Genomic DNA, 24,346 nt, shown 5'->3' with positions numbered 1-24,346 from the left:
AAGGAATTGGCTAGTAAGGGAAGAGAAAGCAAGAGTATAGGAATAGCCGCTGTAAGGAGCAGGCACGGACCCTAGAGCTGAGTTAGAGCACCCAGGGAGAAGCCCTCCTCCGTGCCCAGGGTCACACTACCAGGGCGCGCTGCATGGCAGAAAAGTCACTGGCACAGATTGCTGTAAATCCCCCTTTCGAGTACCAGGGAAGGCTGTTCCCAGTGAGGACCCTCACCCAAGGCACCCCCTACATAGCTGACTGCCAAGGGGTGGGTGCTGCTGGCTGCATGCACCATCAGGGTCCAAGGCACTCTGCTGCAAGACTTTCGAGGGGCCGGTGCCAGGGAAGCTGGTGCTGGCCACCGTGCCCTGCGGGAGCTAGACACTGGAGAAGCCAGAGTGCTGCAGGAGCTTTGCCCAGGGAGCAGGCAGGACTGGGAAGCACACCTCTTCCTCCTGCGTCTCTCCAGCACCCTCTACTGACAAGGCCTCAGTGCTGCTCACAGAGGACAGAGATTCACGGAGGCCGCAGTGACCGCATCACCAGCACCCCGCAATATCCCAGTGCTGCCTCCTACAGGACACAAGGGGTCTATCTAAGTGGGTAATTGCCATAATTTTATATATTATTGCTAGATGTATAGAATAGTGCTTTTTGAGAAGAGTTAAGGAATGGAACAAAGAGCTTCCTACTTAGCCCTGTGAACTGCTTTCAAAAACCATAGCTTCATTCCATGACAGAGAACGATGAGCTCTGTGGGGAGAGAGGAAAGCTGAGCACAGGAGCCTGCAGAACAAGAGGAGCAACTGAGGCCCCCGGGAGACGCTGCTGGCCTGGCTGTAGCTGGGCGGTGTTAACATGAGCACCAGCTTACAGAGGTTGACCTCCTGACCTTATATAATTTCCACAACTTTTTTCATTGCACTGATGGCAAAGTCTAAGTTGCGGTAGCTGAAATAATCCCTTGCCTTTCTGTGTACATTTCACAAAATTAAAAGTTAATGAAAGAGAGGAAAACTTTTTAAATTCAGCAAAATATATGTGTGTGTGTATGTGTATATGTGTATATATGTATATGTATATATGTGTGTGTTCATATATGTGTGTGTATATATATTTTTTTAGTTCCTCTGCTTCATCCTGGTCAGTATTTTCAAATGCTGTTTAATGCAGTAAAATCTACACAAAACATGTTCTGTGTCACAAAGAAAATAACTGGCAGTGAAAGATATGTACATTTGAATTTGAAAGGGTTCATTGTTTTCACTTGAATCAAGTAAAATGTTTTTTATTGTGTTCTTCTATTCTGAAATTCTCATGATTTTCTTTTACCTTACTGAGGTAAGTAAACCCCACATTAAGCTTAGTCACAAAATAAAAACTCCCACAGACTTCCCTCCCGGTGTAGCTGAAGGTCAGTGTCCGGGGAGATAGCCTTGACTGAGTCAGAACTAAAATAAGGGTGTGATTTAGAGCCAGAGACTCTGGTGCTGCAGCCACTACAGCCGTGTCAAGAGCTCCTGACACACTGGAGGCTGTCACTGGTGATGTGGGCGTTCTCCTAAGTCAGCATTCCTAGCTAAAAATACTGCCATTCTGTATTGGAAACACGGCTTCCTCTAATTTGTCTTTTTTGACCAGAACACAATGTTATCTTTTTAAAAAGATGTTTAGGTGTGAGAATGTATGTTAATGGATCACAATATGAATAACAATAAAAGAATAAAAAGATACGTGATTTGAAATATGAAGGAACTAGTACAGAGACATTTTCTAGTAAAAGTTTCTAAACAAAAATCACCTAACGTATGAGAGAAAATGTGAAGTTTTTTTTTTTTTTTTTTTTTTTTTTTTTTTTTTTTAGACAGTAGCTGTGTCTCCCAGGCTGGAGTGCAGTGGCGTGATCACAGCTCGATCACAGCTCACAGGCTCAAGCAATCCTCCCACCTCAGCATCCTTAGTAGCGCCTACAGGTGCATGCCAACATGCCCGGCTAATTTTTGTATTTTTTGTAGAGATGGGGTGTCACCATGTTGCCCAGGCTGGTCTCCAGCTCCTGAGCCCAGGTGATCCTCCCGCCTCAGCTTCCCAAAGTGCTGGGATTGCAGGCGTGAGGTGCCATGCCCAGCCCAAGAATGTTTTTAAATTGACCAAACACTGCTTATTTGAGAGACCATGGAAGAAAAATAATTGTGAGATGGCTTGTAGATTTCAAACTATAGTGATTCTGGTTAATTGAGCTGTCTTTCTTGAGGAGAGAAAGTTACGCCGAAGGCCACAAGATAGACTGAGCTGTCTGGGTGTCTGGGGAGAGACACAGCTCACCAGGGCTTGTCCTCTTTAGACGCCCTCTGTGGGCAGTCTAGGGACTTCTCTCAAGATGTCCAGTTTGATTAATTGCATGATGACAGTGTGCTTGGTGCCATGAGGGGTATAAAGATTCAACAGAGGCTGGGCGTGGTGGCTCATGCCTGTAATCCCAGCACTTTGGGAAGCTGGAGCGGGCGGATCACCTGTGGTCAGGAGTTCGAGACCAGCGTGGCCAACATGGTGAAACCCTGTCTCTACTACTAAAAATAAAAAATTAGCCTGGTGTGGTTGCATATGCCTATAATTCCAGCTACTCGGGAGGCTGAGGCACAAGAATCACTTGAACCCAGGAGATAGAGGTTGCGGTGAGTGAAAATTGCACCACTGCACTCCAGTCTGGCGACAGAGTGAGACTCTGTCTGAAAACAAAACAAAACACAGGCCGGGCGCGGTGGCTCATACCTGTAATCCCAGCACTTTGGGAGGCCGAGGCGGGCAGATCATGAGGTCAGGAGATGGAGACCATCCTGGCTAACACAGTGAAATCCCGTCTCTACTAAAAATACAAAAATTAGCCAGACGTGGTGGCGGGCGCCTGTAGTCCCAGCTACTAAGGAGACTGAGGCAGGAGAATGGCATGAACCCGGGAGGCAGAGTTTGCAGTGAGCCGAGATTGCGCCACTGCACTCCAGCCTGGGCGACAGTGCGAGACTTCGTCTCAAAACAAACAAACAAAAAGAAGTGTCTACTTAAGGGCCTCCTGGTGTTCTTGAGGAGATGAGGAGCACCTTTGCAATACAAAACACAACATTATATCCAATGAAAATCTTACCCACTCTCTGCATGGGACACACAGTGGCTGCTGTGGCTGCTGAACAGAAGATTGATAAGGCCTGGAATGTCAAGAAAGCTTCCTGGAGAAGATCTTGAGGTACTTGAGGACTGAGCAGGTTTCTGATAAGCAGAAAATTCAGGAGAAAAAGGGGACAGTGGCATTCATCCAGAAAATTGTGTGTCCTTTATATGTTTCACCCAGTGCTAGAAGTGTTGATCATCACATTTAAAGATAATTCTAAAGTCACCTTGCAACAACCCTGTATTTATATTTAAGATCATATATCCTATATGTGTGCATGTTTTTGTTTTGTTTTGAGACGAAGTCTCGCTCTGTTGCCCAGGCTGGAGTGCAGTTGAGCCATCTCGGCTCATTGCAACCTCCACCTCCCGGGTTCAAGTGATTCTCCTGCCTTAGCCTCCTTAGTAGCTGGGAATACAGGCACCTGCCATCACGCCCGGCTAGTTTTTGTATTTTTAGTAGAGACAGAGGTTCACCATGTTGGTCAGGCTGATCTTGAACTTCTGACCTTGTGATCCACCCACTGTGGCCTCCCAAAGTTCTGGGATTACAGGTGTGAGCCACCGTGCCCAGCCGTGTAGGTGTATTTTAAAAAGAATAGAGTTCAAAATGTTAAAGTTTGTTTCTAGTTGGCAGGAATATGAGTGATTCTTCTCTGTCTTTCATACATTTTCTGTAATAAGCTATATTGCTGTTGGGCTGATAAAAGTTGACAAATTCAACTTACCAAACCAAAACATTACAATCCAGTGATCCCATCCCAAAGCACTTACACATCCAAGCGCACGGGCTTACAGAAACTGAGGCTTGCCATTGTACAGTCATTTGTTAGTGTTCTGCTTTTAATGATTACACCTTTTTGCTGCCCATTCTGTTTTCCCATCCAGTCTCGTGTCTTTCCATGATGGGTTTCCTGTGTGATGGGAGTGTCTCCATTATCATAGGGACAGGATGGCTTGTTGCAGGGAGCAAGAGCGTCACAAGAGTGTCTGAGGCACTCAGGGAATATCACGGGAAAGGAGAGAGTGCTGGGAGGAGCTTGATTTCAGTCTTTCTCCTTTCCCTTCCCCAGGCTCCACGTCCTTTACAAAGTCCTTTGTGGGCAGGTATTTGTTGGTTGGTTCATGTTAGAAACTTTTCTAGAGATCATCCAGGGAGAGGTGCTTCTTAAGCAACAGGCCACCACGTAGGCTGTCAAGACTTTAAAAACTGGTTAGGATTGAGTAACTGAACTATTTATTTGCAGTACTTTCTGCCTGTTGTGGGCAGTGTCTCTGAGGCCACACAGCACTTTCAGACCTGTCTTGTGTTGCAGAACCCCGTGGGCATTGAGGTTGAATGGGGGCCATTCCTGCCTTCTCTAGGCTGTCCCTCGACACACCTCTGCCTGGGGCTTCTGAGTGGCCACTCCCTTTTGCCTCTCTTTTGTGGGCTTTGGGAATAAAACTAGGACACTTTTCCCTCAGATACTGGAGGAGGAATTTTTTATTGATATATAATAATTGTACGTATTTATGGGGTGCATGTGTTATTTTGATGCATGCATGTCGTGCATAAGGATCAAATCGGGGTAACCAGCAAATCCATCACTTCAAACATTTATCATTTCCTTGGGTTTAGAACTTTCACATTCCTCTTCTAGCTTTTTGAACATATGCAATAAATTATTGTTAACATTAGTCACTCTACAGTGCTGAGGAACCCGAGAACTATTCCTGTTATTTGGCTGTAATGTTGAGTCCCTTAAGCAACCTCTCCCTGTCTCCCCTCCCAGCCACCCTTCCCACCCTCTAATAACCAACTCTATGCTCTACTTCTATGAGTTCAGTTTTATGTTTGCTTTCACATATGAGAACATCTGGCATTTGCCGTTCAGTGCCTGACTTATTTCACTTAACATAATGTACCCCAGGCTCATCATGATGCCACAACTGACAGGATCTAATTCTTTCTCTTTTTTTTTGTGGCTGATGATATTCCATCTGAAACACTGTATTTTAGGTGATTTTAAGACTTAAACAGGTGCCTGCTAGTTTCCTTCCAGAAATATTTCAACCTGATAATCGAATGGCATTTCACTCATTTTCCTTTTAAGGGAAATAAATGCAGTTAAGATATCATAAAGTTTGGGATGCTAGAAACCTATCTGCAACACCAAAGAGAGTCTCTAACTCTTAGATTAAGTTTCATTTCAGAGGGAGTTTCTTGCAAACTGTCAGATGCAAATAGCCTTCTCACAATTACAACCTCATTGTAATTTCTGGACTTTGATTCCAGTGTTTGGGATGGTTTGGGCCCCTGGGATGGGGTTGATGGTGCATAGGGAGAGAATTTGTTTTGTTCATTTCATCTTTGTTAGGTGATAATCTTTTAGTGACTCTTCAGTTATCTTTAACATACGTAACAAAGCCACAGTAGCTCTGCCTTTGATAATAATCCCAATAAGCTATGCTAATACAAACACATAAAAAACGTGCTATTTTCTTTATTTTAAGCTAGCTTGAGGAAATGTACATTATTTCTTTATCACTCTCTCGCTTCTGTGGTAATAATTTCTTTTTGCCTGTTCAATGAAGAATTAGGGGAAGAAAAACTGACAAGGCCAAATGGCATATTAATTACAAATTCAAATCTTTTTGTGGCCAAACTTTGTCTATTTTCTCACTGTCTGTCGAAATAAAACACAGTGCATTTGTTCTGGAAGCTACGAAATGGGAAGGAACTTCCCAGTTTCATTATCTTTACTTGCGTGTCATGATTGTTTTGTTTTTCGTAGTCTGGGGAAAATTAGATTATATTTTTCCATTTGAGCAGGATAGAGGATGATAGTGGAAACAGTTCATTTTGGCATATGGTAATTTAACCAGGCCACCCCAACAATTCAGATGCCCCATTATGACCTGGAAGCCTTTGAATGCAGTTGGAGAAGCTTCATCTAGTAGTTGTTATTGCCAAGTGCTCCGTTTAGTCATCAGTTATGCAGATCTCTTTGTGGAATAGAGTGAAGCATTTACTAAGCACTCCTCTTTTTCTGTATTGGAGTCCCATATTTTAGAGACAATTGGTTAAAATGTCCAGTTTGGCTTTTAAATCCTACAGATGAAATATTTGGTAATGATGTACATAATTCCATCATTACTTCTTAAGAGGAGTAATTTTAAGCTGCTAGTGGTTTTTTAAAAGCTGCTTTTTAAAAAATGTTGGCTGCTATTTTCATGAGTTTATCCAGGCTTTAATTATTTAAGCTGCTAGAAATAACTGTAATTTTTTGTATGATATCTCTAAGTAGCTTATTTGTTTTTGGCCATGTCTTTTGTCAGAGGTGGAGTTAGTTTTGACTAAAACCATAAAGTTAGCAGACAGTTGGAATCTAAAGCTCTACAGCCTTCTTTACAGGACACTACTGTGTGCCAACTTTGCATCACTGTGCAGTGAGTGGGGGCCCTTAACCAAGCTATTGGACCCATGCAGCCAGGGTCCCAGATTTGCCACAGTAGGTCAGTCATTCCGTAAGTGAAATACGCAGTAGATGATCAGAAAATGACAAATTCATCAACTGTTTTCATAAAGTAGGAATCGCTCTGCTGTGAGTGGATTTAAGGAACATTTGGGGTTCAGACCTGTCCTGTGGGATCTCCCAAAGACCCGACTTAGCCATGAGGGTTGATGAGAGTGTAGAACCTCTTAAGAAACGCCCTGGATTTGCTGGCAAGATGGCAAATAGGAACAGCTCCGTTCTGCAGCTCCCAGCGAGATTGGCACAGAAGGCGGGTGATTTCTGCATTTCCAACTAAGGTACCCGGTTCATCTCATTGGGACTGGTTGGACAGTGGGTGCAGCCCAAGGACGGTGAGCCGAAGCAGGGTGGGGCGTTGCCTCACCCGGGAAGCGCAAGGGGTCGGGGAACTCCCTCCCCTAGCCAAGGGAAGCCACCGGGGACTGTACCGTGCACCCTGGCCCAGATACTGCACTTTTCCCATGGTCTTCGCAACCCACAGACCAAGAGATTCCCTCCTATGCCTACACCACCAGGGCCCTGGGTTTCCAGCACAGAACTGGGCGGCCTTTAGGGCAGACACTGAGCTAACTGCAGTTTTTTTTATTTTTATTTTTTCATACCCCAGTGGTGGCATTTGATTTTTTTTTTCATACCCCAGCGGCACCTGGAATGCCAACGAGACAGAATCATTCAGAGCCCTGGAAAGTTGGCTGAAGCCAGGGAGCCAAGAGATCTGGCTTGGTGGGTCCCACCCCAATAGAGCCGAGCAAGCTAAGATCCACTGGCTTGAAATTCTTGTGCCAGCACAGCAGACTGAGCTTGACCTGGAATGCTCGAGCTTGATTGGGGGAGGGGCACCCACCATTGCTGAGGTTTGAGTAGGTGTTTTTACCCTCACAATGTAAACAAAACCGCTGGGAAGTTCAAACTCGGCAGAGCCCACCGCAGCTCAGCAAGGCCACTACCGGCAGAGATTCCCTCCTCTCCTCTCTGGGCAGGGCATCTCTGAAAAAAAGGCAGCAGCCCCAGTCAGGGACTTATAGATAAAACCCCCACCTCCCTGAGACAGAGCACCTGGGGGAAGGGGTGGTTGTGGGCACAGCTTCAGCTGTCCCTACAGCTGTCCCTGGCAGCTCTGAAGAGAACAGCAGATCTCCCAGCACAGCATTGGAGCTCTGATAAGGGACAGCCTGCCTCCTCAAGTGGGTCCCTGATCCCCATGTATCCTAACTGGGAGACACCTCCTAGTAGGGGCCGACAGATACCTCACGCAGGAGAGCTCTGGCTGGCATCTGGTGGGTGCCCCTCTGGAATGAAGCATCCAGAAGAAGGAACAGACAGCAATTTTTGTTGTTCTGCAGCCTCCACCAGTGATACCCAGGCAAACAGGGTCTGGAGCAGACCTCCAGCAAACTCCAGCAGGCCTGCAGCAGAGGGGGGGTCTGACTATTAGAAGGAAAACTAACAAACAGAAAAGGGATAGCGTCAACATCAACAAAAATGACATCCACTCAGAGACCCCATCTGAAGGTCGCCAACTTCAAAGACCAAAGGTCCATAAATCCACAAAGATGGGGAAAAATCAGCACAAAAACACTGAAAATTCCAAAAACCAGAACATCTTTTCTCCTCCAAAGGATCACAACTCCTCACCAGCAAGGGAACAAAACTGGAAGGAGAATGAGTTTGACGAATGACAGAAGTAGGCTTCGGAAGGTGGGTAATAACAAACTCCTCTGAGCTAAAGGAATATGTGCTAACCCAATGCAAGGCCTCTAAGAATGCTGAAAAAAGGTTAGATGAATTGCTAACTAGAATAACCAGTTTAGAGAAGAACATAAATGATCTGATGGAGCTGAAAAACACAGCACAAGAACTTCATGAAGCATACACAAGTATGAATAGCCGAATCAATCAAGCTGAAGAAAGGATATCAGAGATTGAAGATTAACTCAATGAAATAAAGCATGAAGACAAGATGAGAGGGTAAAAAAGTGAAAAGAAACAAACAAAGCCTCCAAGAAATATAGGACTATGTGAAAAGACCAAATCTACGTTTGATTGGTATACCTGAAAGTGATGGGGAGAATGGAACCAAGTTGGAAAACACTCTTCAGGATATTATCTTGGAGAACTTCTCCAACCTAGCAAGGCAGGCCAACATTCAAATTAAGTAAATAGAACACCTGAAAGATACTCCTCGAGAAGAGCAGCGCCAAGACCCATAATCATCAGATTACCAAGGTTGAAATGAAGGAAAAAATGTTAAGGGCAGCCAGAGAGAAAGGTCGGGTTACCCATAAAGGGAAGCCCGTCAGACTAACAGTGGATCTCGGCAGAAACCCTACAAGCCAGAAGAGAATGGGGGCCAATATTCAGCATTCTTAAAGAATTTTCAATCCAGAATTTCATATCCAGCCAAACAAAACTTCATAAGCAAAGGAGAAATAAAATCCTTTACAGACAAGGAAACACTGAGAGAGTTTGTTACCACCAGGCCTGCCTTACAAGAGCTCCTGAAGGAAGCACTAAACATGGAAAGGAACAACCAGTACCAGGCACTGCAAAAGCATACCAAATTGTAAAGACCATCAACGCTATGAAGAAACTGCATCAACTAATGGCAAAATAACCAGCTAGCATCATAATGATAGTATCAAATTCACACATAACAATATTAACCTTAAATGTAAACGGGCTAAATGCCCCAATTAAAAGACACAGAATGACAAATTGGATGAAGAGTCAAGACCCATCAGTGTGCTGTATTCAGGAGACCCATCTCACATGAAAAGACACACATAGGCTCAAAATAAAGGGGTGGAGGAATATTTACCAAGCAAATAGCAGAAAAAACCAGGGGCTGCAATCCTAGTCTCTGATAAACCAGAGTTTAAACCACAAAGATCAAAAGAGACAAAGAAGGGCATTACCTAATGGTAGAGAGATCAATGCAATGAGAAGGGCTAACTATTCTAAATATATATGCACTCAATACAGGACTACCCAGATTCGTAACACAAGTTCTTAGAGATCTACAAAGAGACTTAGACTCCCACACAATAATAGTGGGAGACTTTGATACCTCACTGTCAATATTAGATCAATGAGACAGAAAATTAACCAGGACTTGAACTCAGCTGTGGAGCAAGCGGACCTAATAGACATCTACAGAACTCTCCACCATAAATCAACAGAATATACATTCTTCTCAGCACCACATAGCACTTATTCTAAAATTGACCACATAATTGGAAGTAAAACGCTGCTCAGCAAATGCAAAAGAACGGAAATCATAACAGTCTGTCAGACCACAGTGCAATGAAAGTAGAACTCAGTACTAAGAAACTCACTCAAAACCACACAACTTCGTTGAAACTGAACAACCTGCTCCTGAATGACTACTGGGTAGGTAACAAAATGAAGGCGGAAGTAAAGATGTTATTTGAAGCCAATGAGAGCAAAGACACAATGTACCAGAATCTCTGGGACACATTTAAAGCAGTGTGTAGAGGGAAATTTATAGCACTAAATGCTCACAAGAGAAAGCAGGAAAGATCTAAAATCGACACCTGAACATCACAATTAAAAGAACTAGAGAGGCAAGAGCAAACAAATTCAAAAGCTAGCAGAAGATAAGAAATAACTAAGAGCAGAACTGAAGGAGATAGAGACACAAAAAACCCTTTAAAAAATCAGTGAATCCAGGAGCTGGTTTTTTGAAAAGATCAACAAAATAGACCACTAGTGAGCCTAATAAAGAAGAAAAGAGAGAAGAATCAAATAGATGAAATGAAAAATGATAAAGGGGATATCACCACTGATTCCACAGAAATACAGACTACCATCAGAGCCATCAGAGAATACTATAAACATCTCTACACAAATAAACCAGAAGATCTAGAAGAAATGGATAAATCGCTACACACGTACACCCTCCCAAGACTAAACCAAGAAGAAGTCAAATCCCTGAATAGACCAATAACAAGTTCTGAAATTGAGGCAGCAATTAATAGCCTACCAACCAAAAAAAGTCCAGGACCAGACAGATCCACGGCCGAATTCTACCAGAGGTACAAAGAGGAGCTGGTACCATTCCTTCTGAAACTATTCCAAACAATAGAAAAAGAGGGACTCCTCCCTAACTCATTTTATGAGGCCAGCATCATCCTGATACCAAAATCTGGCAGAGAGACAACAACAACAAAAATTTCAGACCAATATCCCTGATGAACATCAATGTGAAAATCCTCAATAAAATACTAGCAAACTGAATCCAGCAGATATCAAAAAGCTTATCCACCTCGGTAAAGTCAGCTTCATCCCTGGGATACAAGGCTCATTCGACATACGCAAATCAATAAACGTAATCCATCACATAAACAGAACCAATGACAAATAATTCCACATGATTATCTCAATAGATGCACAAAAGGCCTTCGACAAAATTCAGCAGTGCTCCATGCTAAAAACTCTCAAACTAGGCATTGATGGAGTGTATCTCAAAATAATAAGAGCTATTTATGACAAACCCACAGCCAATAGCATACTGAATGGGCAAAAACTGGAAGCATTACCTTTAAAAACCAGCACAAGACAAGGATGCCCTCTCTCATCCTATTCAACATAGTATTGGAAGTTCTGGCCAGGGCAGTCAGGCAAGAGAAAGAAATAAAGGGTATTCAGTTAGGAAAAGAGTAAGTCAAATTGTCTCTGTTTGCAGATGACATGATTGTATATTTAGAAAACCCCATTGTGTCAGCCCAAAAACTCCTTAAGCTGATAAGCAACTTCAGCAAAGTCTCGAGATACAAAATTAACGTGCAAAAATCACAAGCATTCCTATACACCAATAACAGACAAACAGAGAGCCAAATCACGAGTAAACTCCCATTCACAGTTGTTACTAAGAGAATAAAACACCTAGGAATACAACTTACAAGGAATGTGAAGGACGTCTTCAAGGAGAAGTACAAACCACTGCTCAAGGAAATAAGAGAGGACATAAACAAATGGAAAAATATTCCATGCTTATGGATAGGAAGAATCAATATCATGAAAATGGCTATACTGCCCAAAGTAATTTATAGATTAAATGCTGTCCCCATCAAGCTACACTGAGTTTCTTCTTCACAGAATTGGAAAAAACTACTTTGAATTTCACATGGAACCAAAAAAGAGCCCACATAGCCAAGACAATCCTAAGCAAAAAGAACAAAGCTGGAGACAGCATGCTACCTGATTTCAAACTATACTACAAGGCTACAGTAACAAAAACAGCATGGTACTGATACCAAAACAGTTATATAGACCAATGGAACAGAACAGAAGCCTCAGAAATAATGCCACACATCTACAACCATCTGATTTTTGACAAACCTGACAAAAACAAGCCATGGGGAAATGTTTCCCTATTTAATAAGTGGTGTTGGGAAAACTGGCTAGCCATATGCAGAAAGCTGAAACTGGATCCCTTCCTTACACCTTATACAAAAGTTAAGATGGTTTAAAGACTTAAAATGTAAGACCTAAAACCATAAAAACCCTAGAAGAAAACCTAGACAGTACCATTCAGGACATAGGCATGGGCAAAGACTTCATGACTAAAACACCAAAAGCAATGGCAACAAAAGCCATAATTGACAAATGGGATCTGACTAAACTAAAGAGCTTCTGCCCAGCAGAAGAAACAATCATCAGAGTGAACAGGCAACCTACAGAATGGGAGAAGATTTTTGCAATGAATTCCTCTGACAAAGGGCTAATATCCAGAATCTAGAAAGAACTGAAACAGATTTACAAAAAAAAAAAAAACCCATCAAAAAGTGGGCAAAGGATATGAACAGACACTTCTCAAAAGAAGATACTTATGCAGCCAACAAACATGAAAAACAGCTCATCATCACTGGTCATTAGAGAAATGGAAATCAAAACCACAATGAGATACCATCTCACACCAGTTAGAGTGGCAATCATTAAAAAGTCAGGAAACAGCAGATGCTGGAGTGGATGTGGAGAAATAGGAACACTTTTGCACTGTTGGTGGGAGTGTATATTAGTTCAACCATTGTGGAAGACAGTGTGGCGATTCCTCAAGGATCTAGAACTAGAAATACCATTTGACCCAGCAATCCCATTACTGGTTATATACCCAAAGTATTATAAATCTTTCTATAAAGACACATGCACGTGTATGTTGATTGTCACACTGTTTACAATAGCAAAGACTTGGAACCAACCCAAATGCCCATCAATGATAGACTGGATAAAGAAAATGTAGCACATATACACCATAGAATATTATGCAGCCATAAAAAAGGATGAGTTCATGCCCTTTGCAGGGACATGGATGACTCTGGAAACCATCATTCTTGGCAAACTATCACAAGAACAGAAAACCAAACACCGCATGTTCTCACTCATAAGTGGGAGTTGATCAATGAGAACACATGGACACAGGGAGGGGAACATCACACACTGGGGCCTGTCAGTGGGTGGGGGGACTAGGGGAGGGATAGCATTAGGAGAAATACCTAATGTAGATGACCGGTTGATGGGTGCAGCAAACCACCACAGCACATGTATACCCATGTAACAAACCTGTACAGTCTGCATATGTACCTACCTCAGAACTTAAAGTATAATAAAATAAATAAATACTTACAACAGTAAAATAAATACTTTCAACATTAAAAAAAAAAAAAAAACACACCCTTAGGGTATTGAGGACCTCACACAATCCTAATTCTTCACCAAAAGCCATCTAGCAGACCTGCTATTCAGACGAATCTGACGTTTTTGGTATTTTCAAATAACATCCTCCCACCCTACTTCAATGGCTATTCTGATGCCACTGCCGTGGCAGTAGTAGTTCGAATTAAATTTGTTTGCAGTTCTTAGAGTGGCATTATTAATTCCTGAAAATGATTTAACAGTATCAAAATGCCTGAATATAAAAGTTGAGCTATGGTGTTTATTCAGAATTAAACCACTCCCTTGTTCTCTTGGAAAAATAACATATTTCTTTTAGCTTTACTCTCTTGTAGCTGAATAAGAGAAGTGACTACAGGTAATCTTTTTGGGAGAATTGTGTACTGCCTATACTTTCTCTCTCTTTTTTTTTTTTTTTTTTTTCCTTTTGAGACGGAGTTTTGCTCTCATTGCCCAGGTCTGAGTGCAGTGGTACGATCTTGGCTCACTGCAGCCTTTGCCTCCTGGGTTCAAGTGATTCTCCTGCCTCAGCCTCCTGAGTAGCTGGGATTATAGGTGCCCACCACCACGCCCAGCTAATTTTTTGTATTTTTAGTAGAGATGGGGTTTCATCATGTTGGCCAGGCTCCTGACCAAGTCTCAAACTCCTGACCTCAGGTGATCCACCCGCCTCGGCCTCCCAAAGTGCAGGGATTACAGGCGTGAGGCAGCGCACCCGACCACCACCTAAACTTTCCATGGCCACACTGTTTCAGATCCTTATTCAGGGTAGTGGGGACATAAAAACAACCTTGTTCACTCAGCACTGGGCACCAAACTATACACTGTATACTCATAGAAGCAGAGGCTATGACTTTTATTCATTCATTCATTCATTCATTCAGCAGATTGTAGCATCTTCTACTGATGGTGGGCTGGATACTTCTTAGGTACCACACTGGGCCTATTGCATCATGGGCACATAGTAAAAGTTCCATATGTCCAGGAATGATGTAAAGCCAACAGTGGAATAATGCGAGCAACTGTTTTTCGAGAAGAAATAGACTTGACCAGAATGCCAAAATGGGCTGCTAAAGGAAGGGCAGCCCATCAGTGCTGTCACCAGCTCCTGAAACCCCGGGGCTTGTTTACTCCCACCATTGCAGTGGAGGACATGTCTGAACCTCCTGCTTGGCTTTACCCGCCACATTAGCTCCTTCGTTGTTTCAGTGTAAGTAGCTTGGGTAATGTGCAGAGAATTTCTTTGCCTTGTGTTATTTATGCTGAGAATCAGCTGGTTGGGTGGTAAGTTCCTAGGGAGAAGCTAATGGGAAGGTGATCTATACAGTGTGATAGAAGACAATCAAGCTTTCTTGCTGCATCTTTTCTTCCTTCAGAACTTCAGCCTCTCTTTTCCCTCCCGACTCCCATTAGGATATTCCGAAGTGAAAAAAAGGCCAAGAGGAGAGAATGAGATCTAGCAAAATTGTAAACAAAGGAACAGAGCCACAAACCTGTTTTACATTCACATAAAATGTTACATTGATTGATTAAACAGTTTAAAAATATCTTCATAGTATATGGTACCTTTGATCATAAAACCAGGTCATATTAAGGTGACCTCTATTGAAGAGTTCTGTTTAGGGTCACTGTGTGCCAACCACCCTCATTAAAATAGTCACAGATGTAGGTAGAGGAAACCAGATAAAAGGAAGATCTCTATCTGCTTCCCCCTAGCAATCGTTACCTAGCATAACTTAAGAACAGCCAGATGGAAGAGATACATGGGGCAAGGTGTAGGGAAGCAGCAGAGCTTCTCTCCTCTGGGAGCGCCACCCACCCTCCCAGCACCTCCATATGTTCAGCAACCCAGAAGTTCCCCTAAACTCTATCCTATTGAGTTTTTATGGAGGCTTCATTTCATAGGCATGATTGATTTGATCATTGACGACTGGTGATTATCGAAATCCCCAGCTCCTCTCGTTTCCAAGGGGTTGGGGCTGGAGCCGGAAGTTTCAGCCGCCTTATTGCATGATTGGTTCTCCAGCAGCCAGCCCCACACCTGTCACATTAGCCTGCAAAAGACACGTACCACTTCAGAGAGTCAGTTTTCGGAGCCCTGTTCCAGGAAATGGGGGCAGAGACCAATAATAGATTTATTATTAAAAGTCACAATATCACAGGCAGTTTATTTAAAAACTAAACATTACTTACCGTACAACTCAGCAGTTTTACTGTTGGGCATTTATCCCAGAGAAATAAAAATATATTCAATACAGAAATGTCTATAGTTTTATTCACAGTGCCACAGATTGGAAGGAAAGTACTTAAATGTCCTTCGGCGGGTGAACAGTGAAACAAATTACGCATCCATGTCATAGAATATTACTTGGCAGTAAACAAGAGCAAACTGTGGACATGTGGAGCAACTTGGTCTCAGGGCATTGTGCTGAATGAAAAGCCTTAAGATGTCACGTGAACGATTCCATTTAGGTAACATTCTTTAAATAGCAGAATCATAGAAATGAAAAACAAAGGAGTGGTTGCCAGAGGTTAGGAGTGTTGGAGTGTGCGGAGGTATGTGATGGTCAGAGATAACATGAAAGAGAACTCTGTGGTGATGGAATAGTCCTGCAAGTTGATAGAGGCTGTTGTTACAGGAAGCCGCCCATGTGATGAAATGAGAGACCCGCACACACACGTTGCAGCAATGTCAGATTCCTGGTTTTACTCCTGTACTGTAGTCACGTAACGTGATAACTGGGGAGACTGTGAGGGAGAATTCTAAGCAGAAGGCTCACGTGGCTTCCTGCCTCCTGCCATGCCACCCCCACCGGATGCATTAAACTTACAGTCTGAGTCAGCCTGCCTCTGTCCTCATCCATCTGTCTGTCTGTCTCTTTCCCTCCTTCCCTCCCTGCCTCCGAGAAACCTAAAAAATTAGGAAATGTAGATAAATTGAAAGGAAAAATTTTAAACCATGAGGTTGTTTCTTTCTTATTTAAATATGGTGATTCCCTTGGGCCTGTGCAGGATCTGTAGCCCGCAGCCTTTGAGTTCTGGACCCATCCTGTGAGATTTTTAGGATTCAAAGTAGAAAGATTTGGTCCCACTTTCTGCTTCCAGTCCTGTCTGGTACCCGCTGCCTAATCTTTTCTGGCTAATCATTGTGCTTCCCAGTAATTATGTTTACCATTTTCTGACATAGGGATTAACAACATAGGCTCTGGACTCAGAGTGCCTAGGTTTAAGTCTTGACTCCACTACCTCCTTAGTAGTTTGTCAGTCTCTGCCTCAGTTTCTTCATTTGTAACTACCACCTATCTCAGAAGCCGTGGGAAGGTTTAAGGGCCGTGATGGGAAGCACTCACTGACTCTTGGATGTCATTATTTATGGTCATTACTTGGTGTCTCTACTGCATTTTGTTTATCCGCTGCCGGTTCCGTGACTGCCCATCAGTGTGCCTTGTGCCTGTTCTGTAGATTTCACAGTCTCTTGGTTTTGGTGGGTGGCACACTGCCCTGAGAGGACAGGGACGTGAGAAGGATTCTGAGCCTTTTAGTTGTCTCTAGTGCTACATCATGATTGTCATCATTGCTGTAAACCAAAAAGTATCTGAGACAAGTCTTAGTCGATTTAGAATGTGTGTTTTGCCAAAGTTAATGACGCACCCATGACACAGCCTCAGGAGGTCCTGACAACGTGTGCCCCAGGGTGGTCGGGGTACAGCTTGCTTTTATACATTTTAGGGAGACATGAGACATCGATCAATGTATGTAAGATGTACATACATATATGTTTGGTACAGTAAGGCGGAGCAATTCGAAGTAGGGGGTTTCCAAGTCAAGTAGGTAAGAGACAAAAAGTTGCATTCTTTTGAGTCCTTTATCAGCCTTCTAATGAATACACAATTGTGTGTGACTCAGTGAACCTACATTTTTACATGAACAATAGGGTAGAGGAAGCAATCAGATACGCATTTGTCTCAGGTGAGCTTCAGAGGGATGACTTTGAGTTGTGTCTGTCCTTTGTCCATAAGGAATTTTCTTGTGGGCAAATGGTGAGGAAGGGATGTGGGTTGTTATCTTTGTAGCTATCTTATTTAGCAATAAAATGGGAGGCAGGTTTGCCTGACGTAGTTTCCAGCTTGACTTTTCTCTTGGCTTAGTGATTTAGTTTCCTTTTGCATTGCTAACTCAATCACAGGAGACAGGAGTGTGGACTGATTATAGCAAGAATGCCAAAGTATGTAACAGCTTCCTTAGTCATGGTAGAGATTGAGAAACGTCAGCTCTCCTAAGCTTTGAGGTTAGCTGGAGTCCAGTAGAAGAGTTACAACTAAACACCGGCCCTTGTCTGTTTCCACTGATGCCCATTCATTGAAGCTGAGATTGGACTGTGACTATGTACCAGTAACAAAGGTGATAGAAGTCAAACATAGCTCTTTGTTTTAGGGGCTCACAGCCTCCTGGGGAAGGGACCCATCAGGCATAGCTGGCAGTCATGGCCAGGGTTGTGGAAGCCCAGGGCCGGGCAGGGTTCAGATGCTCCTCAGAGTGTGCCAGCAGCCTCAGCCTCAGGGAGAGCTTGTCAGGGGTGTTTTACAAGGTCTCCAAAAGCCTCTTATGCCCTTCAGAGTGAAAAGCAGGGCGTTGGTGATGAAGTCTTGTGGCAAATATGCAAGGCACATGTGGATATTTCCTTCTCTTGGAGGCTTAGGAGGTAGCCCCTGTCTCCTAGTGCGGTGTTTATAGCATAGTGCACTGGGACTGCTGCTCTGACAGACTGTGTCACTATTTTGTGGAATGTTTTTTGGAACTTCCAGAAAGCTTCAGTAAATCCTGACTGCCATGTAACTGTGTCCTGTGCTGCTGGGCTCTTAACATGAAGCAGCCGCAGTGACCCTGGCGGGTCGGGCTGACGTGCGTGGGAACGGTGGGAGTGACCCTGGCTGGGAAGCAGGGAGGCCTGGATATTGTTTCTCCTGGCTCTGTGTCCTGCGGCTCTCGTCCCTGTGCTCAGAGCTCTCAAGCACCCACGATGGCCTTCTCAGGCCGAGCGCGCCCCTGCGTTATCCCAGAGAACGAAGAAATCCCACGAGCGGCCCTTAACAGTGTCCCCGAGGCCAATGGGACCGAGGACGAGAGGGCTGTCTCCAAACTGCAGCGCAGGCACAGTGACGTGAAAGTCTACAAGGAGTTCTGTGACTTTTATGCGAAATTGTGAGTGTCTCCTCTCCTGGAGTGCCCTCTTCCAGGTCCGGCGTTCTTGGCTGGCTGTTCAGGAGCCATCCTGAGCTGGCCCATACAATTTTATTGACTGGACTTTGAGTGGGAGTTTTCCAGGGTGGTAGGGCTCCGAGGGGCTTGCAGCACAGCACGTTTAGGGAGACAGGAGGCTCCTTGTCAGTAAGACGTGCAGCGACACGCAGATGGGAGGGAGGTGCTGCCCTCACTGAGAGCACCACGGCCCTGTCTTCAGTAGGTTCCTGATCACTTGGTAGCTGCATTTTCATCATGTCGTCCGCAGGGGAGGCTTATCGTTGTCACTGTCAGGAATTACATTAGAAAACAGCCCAAAGATAAGGAGCAGATGGGTTGGAACAGTGAAAAAAACAAATTACAGACTGTTGGTAAAGATAAATGTTTTTGTTATGTGTAACAATCAACAATTTGAAGTAAGCTAACTGGGTTTCTTAATTGAATGAATACGTCTATTGTATAAGTAGCAAATCAATACACGTATAGAACATACTGTTAACTCGAAAAAGCTAGGCTAATTTATATTATTAAATGGGTTTTAGGAAACACATTTTTAAAGAAAATGCAGAGTAGCCATCAGACCAGCTCAAGATTATTGACCTCATTCAAAGTTGTGAGCTTAGAATTACTGCATGTCCCCAATTTGTCAAGTAAGAGTTAATGAGAATTTAACTGACCCGGTTCTCTACTTCCATAATCCGTTCTCTGTGGTACAGATGTCACTTATCTTCACAACCCACAGAGAGCTCTGTTGGACAGTAACTGGGGAATTGTAATAACACAGTCACCAATGTTTTCACTGCTTGAACTCTCAAGATGATTTTTGGATTTATACATTGCTGCATTTTAGGACCAAACAATTTGTTTTGCATACTTGAATAATGGAAAGCAAGATATCAAGTGTGCTATGTGAGGTTGATTTGTGGAAGTAGATCAGCTTCATCAGTCATGCCTGGCCTGATTTTTACATATAAATATCTATAGATAGATAGGTAGATACTCCCCCACTTAACGTATTTCTTGTCATCAACACTTTTTAGTGAAAATCTTTTTCTTAAAAATTAGCTAATTAATTATAACCAATCCGATAGCTGTAACTGTCACTAATGACTTTTTTAAAGTAATTTCTGTCATCTGTAGTATTAAATATAAAATCAACATTTAAAAAAAAATAAAAAATAAAAAGCAGGCATTGTGCCAGAGGGTCAAAGGCAAAAGAGGAAAGGGAAGCCTGACTGGTTCAGGGGGCAGCAAGGGGATTGTTCTGTTTCCTTTTTTCCTCTGCTTGTTATAAAACGGAATACTTCTTGCAAAATACATATTATGTTACTTCTAAAACTAGCGCATTTTTCCCGTGTGTGGGAAGTAACTATGTGCTTGTTTTTATGATGTATCTACCTATTTCCTAATTCTACTTGAGTATTTGAACTTAAGTAGAAACAATCTATATTATAATGAGTTTAAACTGGTCAGTGATAATCAAACATTTTCATCTAAGGGCCTCTTAACACTTAAAAACTATTAAGGTCTCCAAAGAACTTTCATTTATCAGTATTTACTGTATGAGAAATTTAAACTGGGAGCAATTTAAAATACTTATTATTTCATTTAAAAAAAATAGGCTTATTTCATGTTAATAGCAAATGTTAATATTAATGTTTTCATGAAAAATAACTGTTTTCCAAAATGGAAGAGGCTTAGAGGAATGGATGGCATTATGTTACATTTTTGTGAATCTTGTTAATATCTGTCTTAATAAAAGTTTCTCATATTTGTTTCCGCATTCAACCTATTACAGTATATTGTTTTAGATGAAATATATGAAGAAAATGTGGCCTCCCACAGAGATGTAGTTGGAAAACAGAGGGCTTTCCACCTCCTGAAAGAGTCATGGTGACCCCGACATTTTGGAAACCACTGATTTAGGTGATAATGAGCCAGGACATTCTGGAATATTCTTTTTGGGCTCTTTTAGAGTCCCATTAAGATTGTTGAGGTTTGGTGAATCTTTTGAGAGGGTTTAGAATTAACTACAGTGCCATATATTTGAGCAGCATCTTCTGGTTTCCAAATGGTTTTAAATACTTTTTCCTTGGAACAATAATGAGAACAGTACTGAGAACGACCAGGCAGGTGTGGAGCTTACCATGTTCCTCCATCCAGGAACACCTGTGGCCTTTGGTCAGGAAGAAGGAAGAAGCACAGACCTCTCCAGAGTTTTGTAAAACTGCCACAGTCATCTGGCTTGTGGCAAAGCTGGGCGATGATGAGAATTTTACAGATTTTTTCCCCAGCCCACAGTAACTTTGAAATGACAAAATGGAAATTCATTTTAACATGAGGCTTAGGCCAGATTTACTGAGCAGTGAAACTGCTTCCCTTTCTCCCTTCCTTCCTTTTTTTTTTTGTGACATTTAATTCTGCATTCAAACCTGTTAAATAAAGTTGATCTTTGACTGGTCTGAAGTGATGAACATGGTGTGTCTACACGCAGTTATTTATGGCAAGGCTACAAAATGGGCTGTTTTGTGAAACATTTGTGGGAGGAAGGCAGAGGGAAAGTTATCTTCCAGAGGTGTGGAGGGGAGTGAAGCAAGTAAGTGGGACCACTTTTGCTAAGGAAACAGCAAAACTTGGAAACCAATAGGGGCAAGGCAGTTAGTTACTCTGCCTGTAGAATGGAGACTGTCCACCTGTCTGTCTCACTAGTTGGTTGTGAAAATTCAGGAGAAAGTTGGTAATAACTTCATGAAGTACATTGATTAAATATTTGGAAGGTCAGAAGCTATACCAGGGGGCTAGACACACAAGTGTAGAGCTCATGCTGTGAGTAGTCCTGTGAAAATAAACTGGCCAAAAATTGAAGGACCACTTGACTAGTTACTACCCTGCATGGGGGACCTTCTCCCTACAAATAGGTCTTCATGTGAAATCCTCATCTAATTGTATGCCTGTCAAAGCCATGTTGCTTTTCTTTTTTTTTTTTTTTTTTTCGTTTTTGAAATGGAGTTTTGTTCTTGTTGCCCAGGCTGGAGTGCAGTGGTGAAATCTCGGCTCACTGCAACCTCTGCCTCCCAGGTTCAAGTGATTCTCTTGCCTCAGCCTTCCAAGCAGCTGGGACTGTAGGCATGCACCACCACATCCGGCTAATTTTGTATTTTTATTAGAGACGAGGTTTTACCATGTTGGTCACACTGGTCTCGAACTCTTGACCTCAAGTAATCCATCGGCCTCAGCCTCCCAAAGTCCTGGGATTACAGGCGTGAGCCACCTCACCCAGCTGCCATGTTGCTTTTCTTCTTGCAAACTGCACAATGGTTAGAGCCTGAGATTATTTATTGAATGCCTTCTGTGTTTTAAGGTGTAGTGGGGTTACTGATGGGGGGATTTCCCACATCACCAGCCACAACAGTGGTTACTTGACAGCCTGGCATCACTTTCCTAACCTATGAAACGTGGTGGTATCCCTGTCATGTCCTTTCAAGTGTTTGAAATTTGTGGTGTAATCTCTTTTGATTGACAGTGTGATTTTATGAGCAGGGAACCTGGATTTCTAGTCCTGTGCCTTCCTTTAACTAATTAGCCTTGTGATGTTGGTCTGATCCTTCCATCTCTGTGAACCTCTTTTGCCATCTGTAAAATGATCTTTATTATGTAAAATTTTGTGATTTTAAGATACACTTTATAATACTGGTAATCAGATTCGTCTTACCGATTAGGGAACAGGACTGGGGCATCTTGGCTGGTTTTAAGGTTACTTAAGCAGTTGCTTTCCACAGAATTTAATCAAAGGGATAACCTGTGTCTAGGTTATATGATATGGCATTTCGTTGACAAGCATTTTAGATTCTGTTCTTAGAAGGGAAAGAAATTGGCCTTGAGATGCTGACTTTTGGATGTTTTAATTAAGCTTCTTATTAAGCTGTAAACCCAAGTTCCTTGAGAGCAGCTTATAACTTTCATCTCTGTGTCAGGTGCTTAACACATACTAGGCTTGCACTCATAGTATATTTAGCAAGAAAAATGCCAGAAATGTTAGAAACAGAATCAAAGTGGGACACCGTTACAGAGGCTCAGATGCTAGGGTAGAGGCTGAGGAGTCCGAGTTCAGAGCATGTAAAGAACAAGCGAGAAATTGAGCTTTTTAGATAAAATAGGGTTTTTGTGATCAGATAGAATTTGCTGCTCGGTTCTTGGTGTGGTTTGGTCTTCAATCTAAGAAGAGGCTGACGGTCTGCAACCTGCTGTTCTTTGTGTGTTACAGCAACATGGCCAATGCCCTGGCCAGCGCCACTTGTGAGCGCTGCAAGGGCGGCTTTGCACCTGCTGAGAAGATCGTGAACAGTAACGGGGAGCTGTACCATGAACAGTGTTTTGTGTGCGCTCAGTGCTTCCAGCAGTTCCCAGAAGGACTCTTCTATGAGGTGAGTTGTGCTAGACAAAAGCAGGGAGGTGCCATTCCCCGCCCTCCCGCTTCCTGCCCTTCTTTTCTGAGGCCTCCTCCTTCATGTTCAGTTTCATGATGAAAGACTGAATTGAAGTGTCAGATGCATGCCAGGTATTTGATAGCTATGAGGTCAGAGGTGGAATCTGTATGGCCCATATGGGCAGTGGCATGGATGGGGCACCCTCAGAAACCCTGCATTCATATTTCTCAGTTCGTTGTCCTATTTCAGAACCCAGAGTCCCTTATGACAGAGCCTTTCAGACCTAAGCAGCTCAGCTCCACATACAAATTCTTTCCGAGTCTTCACCCACACTCAGGCCCCCAATACACCTCACCCATTCCTGTCTCTGTGTCTGTCCCCCTTCTCAGAGGACCACCAGACCCGCTCTAAAGGAGAGTGTGTGGTGTACGTCACCCCCTCCACAACTTCCCAGCCTCGAGCCAGGAGCGTCCATGCATTTATTTTCTAAGGAAAAAAATAAGTATTTTAGGGAACTAGACTGTCTACATTTAGCTCTTCTGGGTATGTATGTTCTTTTCCAAATACTTGTTTTTCTTGGTCATCAGGTGTTAGCATATGGTCTGCATTTCCTTTGTAGTGTATTTGGTATTCTCAACATTACTGAAACCCCTTTCTCGTTGTTTTGTATTGTTTGGTTTTGTTTGAGACAAAGTCCTATTGTATAGCCCAGGCTAGAGTGTAGTGGTATGATTATAGCTCATTGCAGCCTTGAACTGCTAAGCTCAAGTGATCCTCCAGCCTCAGCCTCCTGAGTAGCTGGGACTACAGGCATATGCCACCACGCCCGACTAATTTTATTTTTTCTAGAAACGGAGTCTCCCTATGTTGCCCAGGCTGGTCTTGAACTCCTGGTCTCAGGTGATCCTCGGCCTCTCAAAGTGCTAGGATTACAGGCATGAACTACCATGTCCGGCCTACTGAAACCCCTTTCTCACAGTAAACATGTATTTTGGGGGATAATCTAGGGATGCTGACCCCAGGCTGTAAATGAAGGTGAGAATGAGGTGTATGTGTGTGTTAGATCAAATAGGTAATTTACTTTTACCACCCTACTTCTTACATATTTGTACATATCTGCACATCTATATATAATAATATATGTATGTAGAATTATTTTATAGCTGGAGGTGGCTGCTCTTTGATTTCTTCCTTTGCCTACTGGATTTTTATATTTCCCTGTTATATAAACCATGCTTGAGCAAGGAAAGGTAGTTTACAAAGATCATTGGTAAGTCCGTTGTGTGCCTCTCAGGCAGCATTTTCCCATA

The 24,346-nt window shown here is 42.9% G+C and overlaps 1 protein-coding gene across 7 annotated transcripts in view; it reads left to right on the top strand.

Annotated features, from left to right (window-relative positions):
• The window catches only part of LIMS1 (LIM zinc finger domain containing 1), a 152,546-nt gene that overhangs the window by 101,677 nt on the left and 26,523 nt on the right, over positions 1 to 24,346 (top strand). For 5 of the 7 annotated variants that reach the window (XM_008008323.3, XM_037994264.2, XM_008008328.3 and 2 more), the window contains exon 2: positions 22,874 to 23,033. In XM_008008323.3, the coding sequence (XP_008006514.1) occupies positions 22,874 to 23,033 (160 nt within the window). Of the gene's footprint in view, positions 1 to 18,324; positions 18,571 to 22,873; positions 23,034 to 24,346 lie in introns of those variants that run through there. The other 2 variants (XM_008008318.3, XM_008008319.3) reach the window with 2 other exon arrangements.

The sequence above is a fragment of the Chlorocebus sabaeus genome, chromosome 14, assembly GCF_047675955.1.
Source record: "Chlorocebus sabaeus isolate Y175 chromosome 14, mChlSab1.0.hap1, whole genome shotgun sequence".
Classification (NCBI taxonomy): Eukaryota; Metazoa; Chordata; class Mammalia; order Primates; family Cercopithecidae; genus Chlorocebus; species Chlorocebus sabaeus.
Note: the sequence above shows the minus strand (reverse complement) of the source record. Positions and strands in the feature narration are given on the sequence as shown.